The sequence below is a fragment of the Priapulus caudatus genome, unplaced genomic scaffold, assembly GCF_000485595.1.
Source record: "Priapulus caudatus unplaced genomic scaffold, Priapulus_caudatus-5.0.1 Scaffold1546, whole genome shotgun sequence".
NCBI classification, from domain to species: Eukaryota; Metazoa; Priapulida; class Priapulimorpha; order Priapulimorphida; family Priapulidae; genus Priapulus; species Priapulus caudatus.
In genome coordinates, this window is record NW_014578607.1 from 21,482 (window position 1) to 40,141 (window position 18,660).

Consider the following 18,660-nt stretch of genomic DNA (forward strand, 5'->3'; position numbering starts at 1 on the left):
AGGGGAGTGAGTAACTGTATGTATCTGAATCTGGGTTATTCCACATATGCGTATTTTATCAATATTTTTCACACCAGATGGCTCTGATGTCTTCCTGAGACCCTCGGGTGCATGCTCACTGGCCTCGGGCACCGGAACGCATATGTGGAATAACCCAGATTCAGATACATACAGTTACTCACTCCCCTCTCGCGGATGGTATCGCCCATGCGCAGTCAAGCGTTAAAAATCTTTTCCAGGAAATTAGCTGCATTTCGGCTCCAACTTTTTCACTCTTCATTGCGCAAAAAGTGGATTTACGGCTATAATACGCGTTTTTACAGTCACAAAAACACACATACACACCCACTAATGGATGCGCATACGCGCGTGTGGTCGCACGCGCGCGTGCACGTGTATTATAGGCGTAAATTCACATTTTGTGCCTCGGGGAGTGAAAAAGTTCAAGCCGAAATGCAGCGAATTTCCTGCAAAAGTTTTTTCACGCTTGACTGCGCATGGGCGATACCATCCGCGAGAGGGGAGTGAGTAACTGTATGTATCTGAATCTGGGTTATTCCATATATGCGCACTTTATCAATATTTTTCACGCTAGATGGCTCTGATGTATAAATTAAAAATAACATTTCCTAATGCCATTGGATGGTGGCGCCTCTAACGGATCACTATCTCCCCTGAGACCTACTACTTCCTCACTCTCCGCGTTTCTTTCTCTTCCACACTTCCTCACTCTCCTCTCGCGCATGGTATTAATAGTACGGCGAATGTTATTTTAGGCAAATGGCCATATTTCAGCTAAAACATTTTCACCCTTTCCCCCGCCACAATTTGAATTTACACTAAGAAAATGTTCAGTGAAGATTTCTTTCAAATATTGCACTGCCGGTGAGGACCTTTCGTATAATCCAATGTCAAGTAGACGGAGTTGTCCCTGTGGTTCACATGTTGGTTACGAGAACGAATGCAAAACAGAGGGTCGAGGAAGTCATTCATATAGACGAACACGAACTATTTTATTTTTACAACATCGCGTGAAGATGGATTACACAAATATATCGTAGTCACCGCCGAAAAAAATGACAAAAACTTCTCGAAATTAAAATCCCGCTTCTGCGCACTATTACAAGTTTGATTTGTACACAAACGAAAATGGAATATTCACAAATCATTCACGAACACGCAAAGATTTATCGAAGCATAATTACGATTAGAAAGGACATCAGTTTATCGGACGCAGCGTCCGCGAAACATCGTCGCGACATCCGCTCGCTAAATACAAGATGTTTCAACATCCGCTCGCTAAATACAATCGGCATGCGAGGGAGAAGGATCGAGTTCACCTTCCTCGAACACACAAACACGCAAACACGTGGTCAGCAGCTTCCCGCCAGAGGGCGCTCAAGTAGACGCTCGACCAAACGAGTAAAATACAATGACGAACTTTAAAACCGACGCGGCGTGGAGAAGTGAGAAAACTGCCGCGAGAAACGACGACGATAACGATGACGATGGGTGCAACGACTCGTTGCCATAACGACGCGTCGATACGTAGAAAAATAACGCGAGACCGCAGCAGCAGAGATTCGTCTGAACGACGCACGATCGACGACCGCGCAGTCGCGAATCCGGCCACGGTTCGCGCACGCGTCGTTTCCGGAGCTGTTAGTGTAGGAATGGCTAGTCGCTAGTGAATTCTCGATGTTCGCGCGAGGTCCTAGAACGCGGTGTAGTTGCTTCCCATACTTCCCATCTGGTTCATGCCGCCGCCCATGCCCCACGCCCATGCCCCCACCCATGCGCCTCCTATTCGCCCGGACCCCCCGCCTCCCATTCCCCCGCCCAGGCCTCCCATGCCTCCTCCTCCTCCTCCTCCCATGCTACCACCGCCTCCTCCCATGCCATAGCCGCCGCGCCGCCGCCGCCACCGCCGCCTCCTCCTGACTGGTTACCTGAAAAGCGAGAGGGAAGAGGTGTTAGACGATAGTTCATCAACACAGACAAGGCGCGCGTGCGATCCGCGACGATGACGACGCGGTCACGACGAAGCTCAAGCGTTCGCCGCTCTTCCGCCCAAGAAGAAAGATTCATGCAATAACGCGACCGACGTGACGACATTGTGATGGATGGTCAGGGAGCGAACGACGGAGAGGATGTTATCCGCTGCGCGCGCGCGATGTGTCGTCGTGCGCACGCCAGTGTGACATCACCACGACCGCAAATACAGCCGCGTGCTTACAATTCCGTCACTCGTAGCAGGGTAGACTAGTAGCAGGGTGTACTAGTAGCAGGGTGTACAAGGAGCAGGGTGTACTAGTAGCAGGGTAGACTTGTAGCAGGATATATGAGAAGCTCAGCTAGTGATGCGGAAAGCAAGGAATCGCTAAAGACGGCCGCCAGGGAACGCTCGGCGCAAGTCGTCAAACAATCTATGGCGGCGTCGGCGGCGTCTGATCAACGCGATTCGGCGATCGTTCGCCCGACCCGCCCACCGTTGTTCGTCGTATGTAAGGCGCGCTTGCTGCACTTGGGGAGGAGGCGCAAAACAAGGTGACGAGCGATGCTGCGTGACGGACGAGCGACGAGACGAGAGCGGAAGCAGCAGCAAGCGCGGAAGCTAGCAAAGCAAACACGCCAACTCACCGCCTCACTGCACGCCACGCACACGCCAGGTCGGCCGCCGCCACCACCGCCGCCCCCTTCAAAACGGAGCGTCCGTGAGCCAGTTCGACGCGGCGTTATCTAACGGCAAACAAGAGTCACGAGAGTCGCCTTCGTGAAAACACGTGTCGTGCGTGCGCGCGCGGAAAAACTTGGGGGTCCTCGTGTGAGAGGCAAGAAGAAAGAAACGGAGGGAGGGAGAAAACTTTCCGAAGAAAAAGAGAAAAACGAGAGAGCGCGAACAACATCGAAACCCTACTCACCCCCGCCGAACCCGCCTCCGAAACCCCCGCCGGAGCCGCCGGTCTCGCTGAAACCCCCGCCGAAGCTCTGGTTCTGCATGCCACCGCCCGGACTCCCGAAACCCCCGCCGGTGCCCATGCCGCCTCCGCCGCCGCCGTTTCCTCCCATGCTGCCTCCGCGGCTGCCGCGACCTTCCAGGGTGGAGTTGAGGAACAACTCGATGTATCGGTGCTCTGCAGACACAAAGATGAATGAGATGGTAGCGTATCTATGTGTGCTACTATGTACAGGTGTAGCTGTTATCTATCGTTACCTGTAAAGCTACGAGCAGCGGCCCGTTGTCAGAAACTAAATTAGTCTTAACATTAACAATTTCTCCTAGACCGTCGACATCACTTTGTTTCGTATTGTTATGAGGAAATCTGCTACGATTTTTCATTCTCGTAACTCTGCAGCGTTTCTGTCGACGGACTAAAAGAAAAAGTTCATGTTAAGACTAATGTTAAGACTAATGTTAAGACTAATGTTAAGACTAATTTTGTTTCTGACAACAGGCTCCAGGACTATTAGCAGCTCGCTCGATGTATCGTTGCTCTGCAGAGACGAACACGAATGAGACGGATATATCATTTAGATTATATATATATATATATACATACATAACGTGTAAAGAAACTATAACATGATAAAACTAGAGAGAGGGGAGAGCAACCAAGGCAGGAGAGGGAAGAAGAGAAGGAGAAGTACAGCTCGACTCACGCATGTTAGCCTTGTCCTTGGACATGGCTTTGACGGCATCGTCGTGCGATGGGAAGTCGACGTCTGCCTCCCCCGTCACCCGGCCGTCCGGACCGTGCTCCAGAACCACGTTCACCACGGATATCGGCGAGAACCACTGAAACAAGAGAGCGTGCGTTAAACGGGTGGCGGCGCCGCGCGACCGACGGAAGCAACAGAAGCCTTTAGAAGGAGGCTCTCCTTAGGAGGTTTCCGTTTCACGTTAGGAGGCTCCCGTTTCTTAGTAATGTTCAGTCACGTGGCGTGGTCCCCAGGGTGTGCATGGGTCTCCCACGATATAAGCTACCGCGGCGCCCCCTCTCTATGTTTATATCTCGCTACCGCGGCACAACGAAGGCTCGCTGTATCTCGCATTACTTCCTAGAGATGCCACTCCCTATCTCGTGCCACTCGCTAAAGCCTAGCTCAGACTTGCGACTTTTTCATACAACTCGTAGCGATTCTGGTCGCTTGCAACGAGTTGCAAGAAATCAAACTGGTTTGATTTTCAGCAACTTGTCGCTCCCAATCGCTCTGAAATCGCTTCGAAATCGCATGTGTGCGGGTAGACAGCAACTTGGATGCGCACACATGGTGAAGCGGTGCATGCGGTTGCAGGTTGCAGCGACGAGCAACCAAAAGTCGCAAGTCTGTGTTAGGCTTAACTAACAAGCCCCCCCAATGTCCCCGCTTCGCATTGCAAATCTTGCCCCTACCCCCATCTCTCTCTCTCTCTCTCTCTCTCTCTCTCTCTATCTGTCTCTCTCTCTGTCTCTCCCCTATCTTCCTCCCTCTGCCTTACTCTCTCCCCCATCCGAGCCTTCCCCCATCGTCACCCGCGCACCCATGTCGACACTTACATCAATGATGTCTTGCTGGGTGCACTTGAACGGGAGGCCGCGCATATGCACACTGTGTCCTGTGTTGCTCACAAAGTTAGTGATGGGCATTCCGCCGCCGCCGCCCATGCGTCCGCCGTAGCCGCCGCCTCCCATGCCGCCGCGACCGCCCCTGCCTGCAAACACACCATAGCGTTCAAGTCAATCACAGTCAAGTAATACGTTAGCTAGAAATGAAGCGACGATTGCGCTCAAGAAGTCTCCGAGAAAAAGCCGAGTGTGAACCATCCACGCTGACGTTATGTCAAATGCGTCGCCGATCGGATTGCAAACGGAGAAGCTAATATTTATAATGATGTCAATATTTATAATGAATCAGCAAATGCTCTAGAAGTCTTCGAGAAAAAAGAACCACTGTGTCGCAAACCATCGACGGCCACGGTTAGCCTCGCGACGCCATCCTTTGAAAGGATCTCGCGTAGAACCAACAGATATTCGCCGATAACGGAAGCTAATCGCTAATTAATAGAATCTAACTTAGGATTCGACCCGGGCCGCCTCTCTGCCCGCGCGGTGACGACGACTGTCGTACGATCGACGCTCGTTAACGCTTAGCTGACCTTAGCAGCCGCACAGCAACAAGGAACGTCCATCTAGCGCGAGTCACCGGTGAATGTTTCCGTGGCGCGCGCGCGAGAGGGGAGAAGAACCGGCAACGGGAAGAAAATCTAGAAGAGAAGCTGTTACCTCCTCGTCCGCCGTAACCGCCTCCTCCTCCGAACCCGCCGCTGTAGCCGCCGTCAAAGTCTCCGTCGTCATAGAAACCGCCTCCTGCAAACGCAAGCGAGAATCGTTAGCGCCTCAGCTGTTGCCTCGAGTATCGAGATGCCGTACGATGAAGTTGAGATAGAAAGAGTTTGAACACTGTAGAGCCGGTTCAGAACGTAAAACAGTAGAGCAGCTCTAGACGATAAAACCACAGAAGACGGCAGAACAAAAAAATCCCCAAATTATAATTCGACAAAGCCGCAGCGAGACACAGATACGAGACGTCTCTGGCCTGACGCCCTGGCAACAAATTACCCGATAAAAACACGACGAGAACATCACAGTGAAAACGTGATGAAAATACTGTGAGAACACGGTAAGAAGGCGGGTCGTTACCTCCGAATCTTCCGCCGCCGCCGCCGCGACCTCCAAACGATCCTCCCCGGCCGCTGAAGCGCCCTCCGCCTCCTCCTCCTCCTCCTCCTCCGCCTCCTCCCCCCATGCGGTCATACGGTCCGGGACGTACACTCATCGACATGAGGCTGCGCATCTTTCCTCCACCGAGAGCGTTACGAACCTCGTTCAGACTGCTCTTGAAGATCTCAATGTACCTGCGATGGGGGTCAAAGGTCAGAGGTCTGCCGTTTAGGGCGCGAGGCCGCGCGGGCGGGGGGGGAGGGGACGTCTCACGTTATGATCACCAAATTTACGCGAATTTTGCGAGCATCTTTTCCAGATACGTTTTACCGCACGGAGAAACTTGATGATTATTCGAGCGCGACGAAGAGAGAGAGATTGCGTTCGCGACCTTGCAAGATTTTACGCAAGAACCGGGCCGGTCCTAGAGCAGGTTTTCGCTACGCAAACAGAGGCGCGCACACGAATGCTTACGTGGTGATCTAGATTTACTCTCACTCTGGTCACCACTCTAGCAAAAATTAGCTTGTTATCCGTTGCACGCACGCGGGAAGACCGAGGAATCAAATAGAATCTGCTATCGCGCTATTTTGATCAAAGAGAGCAACGCGACATTCTAATGCGCACAAATTTATCTCACGCAAGGAGCAAATCTTACGTCTAAACAATCTGTGTGAAATTTTACAACTACGTTAAATATTCCGTAAAAAAAAACTACGACGCCGTGAGCATTCGACATTAAAGTCGATTAACATGCGAGCGAATACATGGATTTCGTTACCACGGTTACAAAGGCATTCTACTGTGACACGCGTTGTCGGCTCCGTAGGAAACGCGTTAGCCGACTCACGCTCTCGACTCATCGCAAAAACGACCGACGCCGAAGCTCCGCGAGGCAGAAGATGTAAAAGCTGTACGTTGGGGGGAATCTATCGATTTCACCGTCCCGACGCGCCGTCAAACAGGGATTCCTGTTTTCCAGGTAACCCAGGTTCGCGACGACATACCGTCTCCACACCATCCCATCCTGTCCCACCTCCTCCTCCTCCTCCTCCTTCTCCTCCCCACCACTGGGGTCCCACCAGCTGCCACACCCACACCACTCCTCCTCACCCACGTTGCCGGGAGGGGAAGGGCGGGTCGTCGCGCGACGATGCGGCAGTTGCAGCATCGCGGAACGTAAAACACGCTGAAGTGAACGATACCACCATCCCGGCCCGCACCGGCCCGTATCTTCTCCTTCTCCTCCTCCTCCCCAGCCTCCTCCTCATCGTTAGCTGGCTCTCGCATTGTCCTCGGCCTGTGTTGTGTGTGCCGCCGTTGCCCGGGGCGACGACCAAGCGTGCGGACGATCTCCTCTCCCCACGAAATGCATACAGCGCGGTGCGCGCGTCCGGCCGTCCGTCCATCACACCCGGCCCCCTCGCTACACTAAATTTTCTTTTGATCGAAACTGTAGCTTATTAAGAAATCTCGCCACAAAAAAACCGCGACGTTTTCCGTCGTCTGACCCCTCCCACCCCCGATCCCTCTCTCTTGTCTGACCCCTTCCCAACCCCGATCCCTCTCTCTCGTCTGATCCTCCCCCCCGCACGCGCGCGATCACGCCGCCTGTATGCATTTCGAGGAAGCACCGCCGCCAGTCGTAACGTATACCACCAACCCGGGCTCACAAACCACCCGAGGGCGCCACTTGGTTCCCACCTGTGCCCGATTTTTTCCTTGTGTTTGCCCAATGCCCGATCGGCGATATCTGGATTGGCAAACTGCACGTAGGCCTCCCCTGTTGTTCTCCCTTGGAAGTCCATTGGAAGTGTGATCCCGTTTGGCACGATTTCCAACCCTGCCCAGACCCAAGAGAAAAACAAGATATACACACACACGCTGCGTAGCCAAACGTTGCCACGACGATTACTCTACAAGGCAAACCGTCCGGGTACGCATGAACATGGGAGTGAGGAGGACGTATTTGTGCGGACGTAAGGGCACGTACACGTGGCAGAATGTTGAGGAAGGGCGCACGTCCCTGTGATAAATACGCGCACACACACGCACATGGAGGGAGGGGGGGTCAGGCTGCACGGGGGGAGGGGGGGGGAATAGACTAGAACACGCAGGCAACGTGACACATTAACACATCAGCGGAGGTTCGTTTCCACGCAACCCCTAGTCCCGTTCCTCACCTACGGCGCAACGACCGTCATTTAATGTTGCAATATGATAATAACGCTAAGCCCTCTGTGAAGAATGATACGCAGGGTTTAAGCAGTCTAAGCTGGACAGAAAAATTGTTAGCAATTTGGTTAATTTGGTGTGAAAAATTACGATGACATTTTTTCGCCAAATTTAACTTTAATTCACATTTGGCAAATTGGCGAACGACAACTTAAACCCTGGATACGCGATTAATTTAGATTCTTCTGCTATCGCTACACCCGCCCTCAACACAACCCTTCCATCAAACGACCATGTGTGACCAGGGGCACAGGGTGCTGGTAACGCATGTGAGGCCCCCGCAGCCTGGTAACCGATCATCGTATTTAGGCCAGCGTAACTATAGGGCGACCTTCTGCCCACGAGACTAGCTCAGCGTTCGTCCAACACGTCCCGGCACGTAACAGCGCGAGTACTGCTGAGAGTTAAACACAGGAACGACGCGAAGGGGCATCCTGCTTACACCAAGACTAAATCTCCCCCGCCTCCACCGATCTCTGTCCCACACCCCCCTAAACGACGGTCGAACGATCGTCGACGACGATGGCGCCCCATGACGGGTGCCCGCGTTCGCAGTGACGCGTTACCTTGAAAGAATTGAGCGATCTCCTCCTTGGAACATCCGAACGGCAGTCCGCGGAGTCTGACGCACGCCTCCTCGCTAGCGTTCTGGTTGGGTCCGCTGCGCTTAACGACCCACTCCATCTCACTGTACTTCGACTTGAACACTGAAGACGGAATAAGAGAATAATCATGGTCGATCGATGGGTCTAGCATATTATTATGAGTATTATGAATATTTTTTTGCGCGAGCCGCGGGAAAAGACGGAATACAAGAATAATCATCGATATAAATATGATAGTCGAGCGGTCGCGCGGCGAGAACAGAATAAATTTTAACTGCTCAACACTATTGCATCTGTCAGATTTCTTCTCCATGAAAAAGACTGTCTTCAGTACGTGTATTTATATTTGAATTACATGCAATACAGATAGTGATGAGAGGGTGGGAGGAGAAGGAAGGAGGAAGAAGAGAAGGATGTGGAGCACAGGGAAAGCGGGCAGCGCACCCGAGGACTACTGCCAGGAAAAAAAATACTTTTTGTTCACGGGAGCTCTTTTTCAAGTCTATGGGAAAAATAGCTCTCGTCAAAAATTTTATGGGAGCTATCTTGGGCCTCACAGGAGCGAATTGCTCATCAAGAGAAGAATGTGGAGGACAGGGAAAGCTACTCACCCTCGATGTAACGGTGGCCCATGTGTTGGTTGTGCTTCTGCAGTGCGAGATCCATGTCCTCCTGACACTCCAGCTCTACGAAGCACTCTCCGCTCGGCCGGCCCTCGCGGTTAAACGTGAAGTGCACGCCGTCCTCATTGTCCTTAATGCGAGCCTCTGTGTGCGAGCAAAGAGAGAGAGAGATATAGAGAGCAAGCCAGAGAGAGAGAGAGAGAGAGAGAGAGAGAGAGAGAGAGAGAGAGAGATATAGAGAGCGCGAGCCAGAGAGAGAGTAGGTGTTCATACATAAAAAATCTAGCAATACGTTTAGTGGAAATAATATATTAAAGCTGTCCCTTTTCATGTTCTCATGTGTTATCAGCCACTTTCAAAATTGTAAGTATGAATTCATAACGGCACGCGGTCGCAAAACAAGATTATGCACAATTCACCGGTAATAATTTCTCGGAACAAAGTAGGAATCCTATACAGTTCATCTAAACAGTTATTAAATATACCAGTGCAATAATTTATTTTGGGAGACACGTATTTAAAACGATCATTGCGAGAATTTTGCTCAGAAAAATAAATATAGCTGAATATAGTCTCACCTGACAGCGAAAATATCACTGATTACACCAACATTCAAAACACCAATATTTTATGCAGTTATAGCATAGAAAAATTGATTTGACCACATCATACCAGCAGCAAATTTTTTCGAGTCAAGACTTTCAAAAATCACAAATGGCGTCTCAAACAAGCGAACATAATTAAAACAAAAGGGCGTGCAATTCTGTTTGGTAAATATTATTGAGTTTTTATGTCAATAATTCAGAGCACTTTTTGTCATTGTCATTCCCGTGTTACTATCTGACTGGCAATCCACAAGCTTCTCTAATAACAGACTTTACGTGGCATTAGTACTACACTGCTGTTTACGCTAGTATGAGCGTCTGTGTTTACACTCTGACCTGATTTCTACGGTGCGTGGTATGCATTGCTGCACCGTGATAGATGTCTCGCGCTACCACAAGAAAATTCGAGAGATGGCAACGGTAAACAGAAACAGAACGCAAAATTGTAATCGTGCATGATTTCATTGCATTTGGTGAATACGAAGGTTCTAAGACATTTTATCATTACTCTAGACAATTGCTGTTACTCAAGCAATAACGGTAGGTATCATGAAAGTGGGGAAAACACTGGAAAATTCTCGCAATATACGCTTTAAAAGTGTATCTACTAGCGACCAGGGCAGCTCTTAGGGTGACAGACGAGGGATCAAGAAATATAATCATTAGACAGAGCGAGAAATTAGCACTCCCAGGCCCACCGGCATATGCTGGCAAAATATTTGGAGGGCCGGTAATATTGGCAAAACACGGTCCGGCCCTCCGAGTTCCTGGTTTCAGCCCGTGTTACTGTTAGCGAGTACCTACATTTTCATTTATAGCATTAATTAGCCTACATTACTGTTTTACCTGAAGGATATCACACCATAATTTATAAACATTTTACAAATTTGAAATCGAAAATGCAAGCGTGAAACATGACGCTGATTTTACAAACAAAATTTATGAGTGCTGGTAAATTATGGTGAGGGCTGGTAAGAAATTGCTGTTACTGGTCAGCCCTCTCGGCCGGTGCAAAAAAATGTGAATTTCGTGCCCTGTTAGACGTAGTTACTTACCACCGAAAAATTTCACAATCTCTGAAGCTTCACACGACCATGGGAGACCACGCGCTCGCACTACGAAACCCTCATCGTAACCGTTATCGTCTGACTTGTACATGATGACGTCACAGTAATCTGATCGTAGCTCTGATCTGTAGAATCACAAATACATGAAAACAAAAATATTCTCATTTACCAATTTTAGAACAAAGATTCTGTGCACAACTTTGCTATAAATCGACTAATTACGAGCCGATTACTAACTTAAATGTGTATCAGTTCGGTTTAAAACTGAACTACATTAGATTAGCATCGCCATTATCATTGACGTCAATCCGTCGGAAAGGCAATTTCAAAGATGAAACAATTTAACGTTATCACGTCGTAAATACTTAAAATCTTACTAAATAAAAAGCAACCCAAGGTGCTATATAATAGCGAAAAATGCCTCAATACAATTAAATACACATCAGCATAAAAATTACTGCAGATCGGCAGAATTAAAAAGTGAGAAATGTGTACAACTACCTTTGTCTGAAACAGCAATGGCCGCAACAAGCGGTCTCACCGATGTATCGGAAAGTATCGCCAAAAAAAGTAGGCTGCCTTCGTAAATTTCCCGGCCGCTCCAGCAACGCACCCGGGATGAGCCGCTGACACTATCGGATTCAAAAAAGATTATAGCTTTTGAAATTAACAATTGCAAAGAGTGATAAGCTTTCCAATGAGAAATAAAAATTCAAGCGCACGCATACACGGTAATATGATCTCATTTTTTACTGTCCCAGCGCTGATTGGCTGATTATTGGTTGTATCGTCAGAGGTTAGAGCGAGGAGCGATCATCGGCATAACCCGTATCTGCCTATATGATACCGCTAACGCATAGAAATAGATAGACAACTATCGTTCTCTAGACTATCGTTGTATATCATCGATTGTATATTCTCGATCGTTCTCTAGACAACTATCGTTCTATCGTTGTCTATCTATTTCTATGCGCTAACGGTTAGTGTAGTGAAGCGGAACATACCGCCTGTATCATACAGGTTATGCATCGGCATAGAAATTGCAGCCCAAATTAATTTATGTCCCTGATGTTATTCTGAGATATATGAGTTACAGAATAATATTAGATGCACTAATAATCATATTATATAAAAAAAAAAGACAATTAATTTTCCCCAGGGCATTTACCTGATGTAGCCATAATAATTATTTTTTATATTATTTAATTTTTCCCTTTATTATAGTAATTCCTAAGTTTATTAATTATTAGCTATCTAAGTAAGGCCAAAAAAATATATTCATTTTCTGCCTTAATCAGCCTTGTTTTGTTTATTTGTTCAAATAACATAAAAATAACAGAAATAGCTCAATAGAATAGAGGATAGATAGATACATGGATAGAGAAATAAATGCATAGATAGATAAATGGACAGATGGATAAATGGATAGATAGATGAATGGATAGATAGATAAATGGACAGATGGATGAATGGATAGATAGATGAATCGATAGATAGATGAACAGACAAACGAACGGACAGACAGAGATACGCAAAGGTAAAGATAAACAGTTAAAAAACAGACAGATCTATGTATACAAATATATATAGATTGATAGATAGTAGTTGAGAGAGGGGATACAAGGGTAGATCTAGATAGATAGTAAGAATTGAGTGGGATTAATCCAATTGAACTTGATTTAAATTTTTGATTCAAAACATTTATTGACTGGTTATTGAGATTATATAATTATTTTCCCATCTTAAAATACAGTGGCCCCTACAGAAATATGCACGTCATCGACAGAACAGCTCACGGACATAGGCAAACACAAAGCAGCCACAAGTATAATATGAAAACATATTTTACTCTTCCAATACTTCATTTACAATAAAATAATCGATTACACAGTTACACTTCGAAAACAATACAATCTTCCCTAAGTATAACATACACTTAATGCCCCAAAATATGTAGCATATACGCTGTTGATAAATCGAAAGTATAATCACTAGTGTAATTGCACTAGCACGATACGAATTAGTGTGTCAAGATTGTTCGTGCGTACGAACACAAACAATCCTTCAAAGCTGCAGTAATACACATTGAACGACGCGCCAGCCCGGCGACGAGACGAACCAAGAAGCTGTAGCAGGAACGACGGCCGCGGGGGATTCACTCGCGCCCCTCCCCCCGCCGCGGAGGATTCACTCGCACCCCACCCCCCGGCCGCGGGGGATTCACTCGCGCCCCCTCCCCCCGCCGCGGGGGATTCACTCGCGCCCCCCCCCCCGCCGCGCGCGACATCACGCAGTCTGAAACTCGGCGGTTTCACAGCTCTCTAGCCGTCGTTTCCCTCCGACCGATTCAGAGGTCAGACAGAGTGAGGAAGGCATAACCCTGCGCCTACGCATCCCTCAGACTGCCCGACGAAACTCAAAAAGTTGCGTGTGACCGCTTACGTTACCCAACCCTCTAACCGCCGTCCGCCACACCCCTGCCCCCCCCCCACCCAGTCATGACCATCGGTCTCTAACCGCCGTCCGCCACACCCCTGCCCCCCCCCCCACCCACCCAGTCATGACCATCGGTCTATAGCCTGCCTTCAGCTGACAGAATGGAAACCAGGGTGCCCGCCATTTTCCCCCGCTGCGATTAGGCATGTGAATCAGCGATGCGACGTCGGGTGCGGCAAATGACATCACATTAGTGTGATGATGCCACGGCACACACCCGCCACGCGCGCGTGGGAGGGACCAACCTGACGTGAAATCTCGCCCCACCCCCCAATTACGTTTTGAATCACGACGTTTCGCCGTTCTAGCGGCCTTACAGGGGAATAAGGCCCTTGCCAGGTGAATCGTAGTTGTCATTCGTATCATCATCATTAACATCATCATCACCACCACCACCACCATCATCATCATCGTCATCATCATCATCATCGTCATCATTAACGTCATCATCATTTATATTAATTATCGTTAGCGATCGCCTTCCGACGCGATCATGCAGAAATAAATATGTACAGTCTGTAAACAAACGAGCGCGTCCCGCGTCGCTAAGCTCGCTCGCCAGCAGGTGGCAGCACGTGTGCACGGGGGACGTTCATCACGCCTCGTTTCCTCGTGCGACGTTCTTCCCTCGAGCGGCAACGCCGGATGTGTACAGGTGGCGCCACCGCCGCTCAATGTCGGCGCACGAATGCGTCGACTCGTCTCTCGTCGACGGCGGATAACAAAAGGGCATCCTAGATTCTACCGAAGCGCAACTCGACCGCGCGGCAACAAGGACAGTAGAGGGCGCTCTAGCCGCGATGAGGACAATGGCAGCGGGGCGTCGCCGCGCGGTCGCAGTCTGCCGTGTCGGTCTCTCCGTCAGTCGATCTTCACCGTCGCGTAGATCTTTCGGACGAATACAGTTGTCCCGACGTATCCAAACGTTCCTGAAACCGAGATGTCGATCGTTAAGCCAGCTCTCTCGCATCCTCCCCTTCTCTCCGCGTCCACCCCTTTCGCCTGCATCTACCCCGCTCCTTCATGTATCGGCTTTATATACTGTGATACACTCATCACATCGCACTGTGTATCTAACTACCATTATTCACTTCGTGCAAACTTTGCACTTCTATTGACACAATTAAACGAAAACCGGTTAAAACAATTACCAGTTTAAAGCTTTCTTTCGAGACTATATATTTTAAGTTTCACTTACCACACATGAGTCCCAGAGCTAGGCAGAACATTGCCATGTAGCCAAAGTAAAACGTCGTTTGGAATAAACCATACATTCTGCAAGAAAGCATCAGCGTGACATAGCGTTAGTCAAGTCATCGGACCGTGGCATGCGACCCACAACTCATCAACATCATGATATACTACTTAAGATTCATGGTTCATACAGGACTGAAAATTTTTTCAAGGACATTCTATCGGAAATTAAAGGTCATTTTATCAGACATTTTATCAGAATTCATACACAGAACAAAAAATACCTGGATTAATATAATAATAACATCATTCTTAATCACTGTCACCTCTAAAACTTACCTGGATCACATTTATAAACCCTTCTAAACACTGTCACTTCTACAACATACCTTGATTTACTGACTGACTGACTTACTGTAATTTGTGATCGTCATTTAACTGTCTATCGTGTCTATATAGCTTTTTAAGCTCATTTAACGCAATTTTTATTGAGGTTTGCACATTATTGATGGTACAAATTTTTTTTTTATTACAGGCAAGGATTCTTTCTAAAAATTCAAGGACATTTTCATGATATTCAAAAACTTTTCAAGCACAAAATCAACATTTACTAAATTCAAGTACTTTTCAAGGACTCCCCTCATATTCAAGGACTTTTCAAGGACTGTGCTAACCATGAGATTCTTACAGTTGCAGCACAGACACACGCACAAGTGCACGTACGCGCACGCATGCACGCAAACACACACCTAGATACAATGCAACACAGTCAATACACTATGTTATTTCATCAGCCTCCCTGATCAAGCGAAGGTGACAACGCACACACTTACTTTGTTTTAAAGAAGTAGTAGTAGAAGGAATAGAAGTACACGTATGTCGCTGTCGACGCCCCGGCAAGGAAGCTAGTCCAAGGCCTGCAAGGTAAGTCACGAGCGGCGCGTTAGGTCATGGCGGCGCCGCGTTCACCAGACAGCGTGTGCTTTCAAACGATGAAACTACGTAATTCGCAATGGTGAGGAAATACAGAGAAACTTATTAACTTATCAGAAGACTTCTGGCAGAAAAAAAGCTTACCATTTATACTAACATTTATTCTAATGACGAATTGCCAAACTGACCCCTGTCTGTATGTGTGTATATAGCGGATAACATAATCAAATTTGATTCGCAACAAAGCGCGCATAATACGTGTTTATAAGTGCGCCCGGAAAGACCGACCGACAGAGAGAAGAGAGAGGCAACCTCTTGGCAAAAGAAACGAGGGAGAAACGAGAGGGAGAGAGAGAGAAAGGGGGGTAAGAGAAGGAAAGCGAGAGAGAGACTGACCACACACGTGCGCATGCGTGCACACACGTGGGTAACTTACCATCGGTAATCTTCAGCGTTGAGAAGGAAGTAAGTGCAGACGATGGTGACGCACACGGTAACGACGGCGAGGATGAGGAAGACCAGCAGCATGAAGCCATACACGTAGTAGATCTTGTAAGCCCAGAACGACGTGAAGATGAAATACCTGAACAATGAAAGACATGGTCAGTATATATACTAAACACCTAACCCTAACTAACCTGCTCGCCAGTGAGACAGTCAGGCAGGGAGGCAGGCAGGCAAGCAGGCACACATGCAAGCAGGCAGGCAAGCAGGCAAACAGGCAAGCAGGCAGGGAGGCAGGGAGGCAGGGAGGCAGGGAGGCAGGCAGGAAGGGAGGCAGGCACACATGCAAGCAGGCAGGCAAGCAGGCAGGCAAGCAGGCAAACAGGCAAGCAGGCAGGCAAGGAGGCAGGCAGGCACGCAGGCAGGCAGGAAGGCAGGGAGGCAGGCAGGCAGGGAGGCAGGCAGACAGGCAAGCAGACAGGCAAGGTGGCAGGCAGGCAAGCAGGCAGGCAAGCAGGCAGGCAAGCAGGCAGGCATGCAGGCAGGCAGGCAAGCAGGCAGACAGGCAAGCAGGCATGCATGCAGGGAGGCAAGCAGGCAGGAAGGCAGGCAGGCAGGCAGGCAAGCAGGCAGGCATGCAGGCAAGCAGGCAGACAGGCAAGCAGGCACGTATGCAGGAAGGCAAGCAGGAACGGATGAAGGCATGCAGGCAAGCATGCAGGCAAGCAGGCACGCATGCAGGCAGGCAGGCATGCAGGCAAGCAGGCAGGTAGCCAACTACCCAACCAGCTAACTAAATAAAATAAATAATAAAATCCAACTTTAAACCAACACTATTCATCTAACATTGAGGAGATAGAGACGAAGAGAGAGAGACGAAGAGAGAAGGAGAGAGAGGGAGAGAGACAGAGAGAGAGACTAGAGAGAGACAAGAGAGAAGGAGAGGCGGAGAGAGAGAGAGGGAGAGAGAGAGAGAGAGAGAGAGGAGAGAGAGAGAGAGAGAGAGAGAGAGAGAGAACAAACAATATATACGATAGTCAACACAGCTATAATCAGACGGCGGCTGCTGATAATCCTGCTACGACTACGAGTTTCGAAAACACCGGTTTAAACTTTTTCCCAGGTCACCCAACTTCAAACAGCCTATGATATTTCGGCAGGCACGTCTGGCCCCTTGAAGAAAGCAAACTTGACGTGGGCAGAGGTGCGAGACACTGACAGTATCTCGTAAACAAGTGGCGAGATTACGCAGAACGCTCGCCAAACAAAAGCAGCAAAAGGTCTGCCGCGTCGATAACCGCAATTTCTCCGCCAGTAGTCGAGATTTGTCGCTCATTACAAGATGCAATCGCGATACGTCACGCATGCACCCATCCTTCGTCTGCAAACAATGAATGCTGATACATGTACGCGCAGCAAGAATCGAACACGGATAGTCTACGATCATACGATCATAGCTGTCCCCCGACCCATGATTTTTTTAGTGGTTAGGTAGGTAGGTCTTCTTTCTTTTGGATGTGAGGCATAAGAGTTATTTTAAGTCTGTCCTCATGCGGGTCAGTTGGCTGAAATGGACGGGTCGCCCACTCGCACAGGCGACAATGCTCTAGCTTGGCGACGAAATTGCCAACAAGTCAAGTATGCACTTGCCATAAAAAAAAAAGTTGGGCAACTGCCATATTTCAACACAAACAAATTAAACTATAGTGCAGTGTTTGAGTTGTTCTTTGTTTACTATAACTATCATAATCTAACCGGAGGCACCGGTTAGGATACAATCAGACCACAACGCGCCAATTTTTCGTTCGACGAGGCTCCTGCTGACTGCGGGCGATAGACTGGTAGTCTTTCGACTCACCCGCTACACTGCAAACATACATGTTCTAGCATGCGGTTGCTGGCTAGCTTGATACAATGTATAACATCACATTTATGTACATGTACCGCCTAACCTGAGCACCGCTGATCGGCCACGCGTGTTAATAAGCGGTTACGTAGCAAAATCCACGGTTCGTCGCCGTACGAAACAGAGTTTCGTATACTGGCATGATAATTTCCCTCGTCTGATCGACCAGATATAGCTATACTCGTTCGAAATGCGTAGCATATCACTGACAAAATGGTGGTTTACCTACGTACTTCGTCATGCTATACGGGTATAGCGGACGTAACCCGTCGTGACGGACCGGCATATAGCTATAAGACGCGTATAGCGCCGCTTTGTGGGCGAGAGAGAGAGAGATGGCTGGAGACGAGAGAGATGAGAGAGAGACAGAGGAGAACGAATCATAGAGATAGAGAGTGAGGAGTGAGAAGGGGGAGACCACTAGAGGAGAGAGACAGGGAGAGAGAAGAGAGAGGGCGGCAGACACATAGAGGCGAGAGGAGAGAGGGAAGGGGAGACGCACTAGCACGATAGGCAGGACGAGAGACAACGAGAGACGAGAGAGAGCGGAGCAGGGAGACAGGGAGAGGGGAGCAGGGAGAGGAGAGGGAGAGGGAAGAGGAGAACGACGGGCAGAGGGAAGAGGAGAGAGGAGAGGGAGGGAGAGGGAGACGCGGAGGGAGGGGAGAGCGAGAGGGAGATGGGAGAGGGAGAGGAGAGGGAGAGGGAAGGGGAGAGGAGAGAGAGAGGGTTGCGCGCGCAACACACAGGGGGGCGGCAGAAATGGGACACAGAAAGGGAAGCAGAGATATAGCAAAAAGCACGAATCCTATACCGCATTTGGTAATCTATCGTTTCTGTCGCCTATGCC

The 18,660-nt window shown here is 48.9% G+C and overlaps 2 protein-coding genes across 3 annotated transcripts in view; both read right to left on the reverse strand.

The window, feature by feature from the left end:
• Nucleotides 1-2,683: 2,683 nt before the first annotated feature.
• On the reverse strand, nucleotides 2,684-11,485 carry LOC106816961 (heterogeneous nuclear ribonucleoprotein H2-like). Of its 2 annotated transcripts, none has more exons than XM_014821607.1 (11): nucleotides 11,339-11,485; nucleotides 10,826-10,962; nucleotides 9,154-9,309; nucleotides 8,504-8,644; nucleotides 7,407-7,545; nucleotides 5,682-5,896; nucleotides 5,265-5,348; nucleotides 4,539-4,693; nucleotides 3,661-3,796; nucleotides 2,922-3,134; nucleotides 2,684-2,739 (listed from the first exon to the last, which is right to left on the reverse strand). In XM_014821607.1, exons 2-11 carry the CDS (start codon nucleotides 10,926-10,928, stop codon nucleotides 2,699-2,701), a joined length of 1,383 nt encoding a protein of 460 aa, XP_014677093.1. In that variant the 5' UTR covers nucleotides 10,929-10,962; nucleotides 11,339-11,485; the 3' UTR covers nucleotides 2,684-2,698. The 2 variants fall into 2 exon arrangements, with proteins under 2 accessions (XP_014677093.1, XP_014677094.1); XM_014821608.1 differs by lacking the exon at nucleotides 11,339-11,485 and adding an exon at nucleotides 11,215-11,285.
• Nucleotides 11,486-13,366: 1,881 nt separating this feature from the next.
• The window catches only part of LOC106816959 (transmembrane 9 superfamily member 3-like), a 20,987-nt gene continuing 15,693 nt past the window's right edge, over nucleotides 13,367-18,660 (reverse strand). Inside the window, exons 7-10 of the mRNA XM_014821605.1 lie at nucleotides 15,897-16,043; nucleotides 15,361-15,444; nucleotides 14,532-14,608; nucleotides 13,367-14,262 (exon numbers count right to left, since the gene is read on the reverse strand). Coding sequence (XP_014677091.1) covers nucleotides 14,195-14,262; nucleotides 14,532-14,608; nucleotides 15,361-15,444; nucleotides 15,897-16,043 — 376 coding nt within the window. The 3' untranslated portion in view covers nucleotides 13,367-14,194. The remainder of the gene's footprint in view (nucleotides 14,263-14,531; nucleotides 14,609-15,360; nucleotides 15,445-15,896; nucleotides 16,044-18,660) is intronic.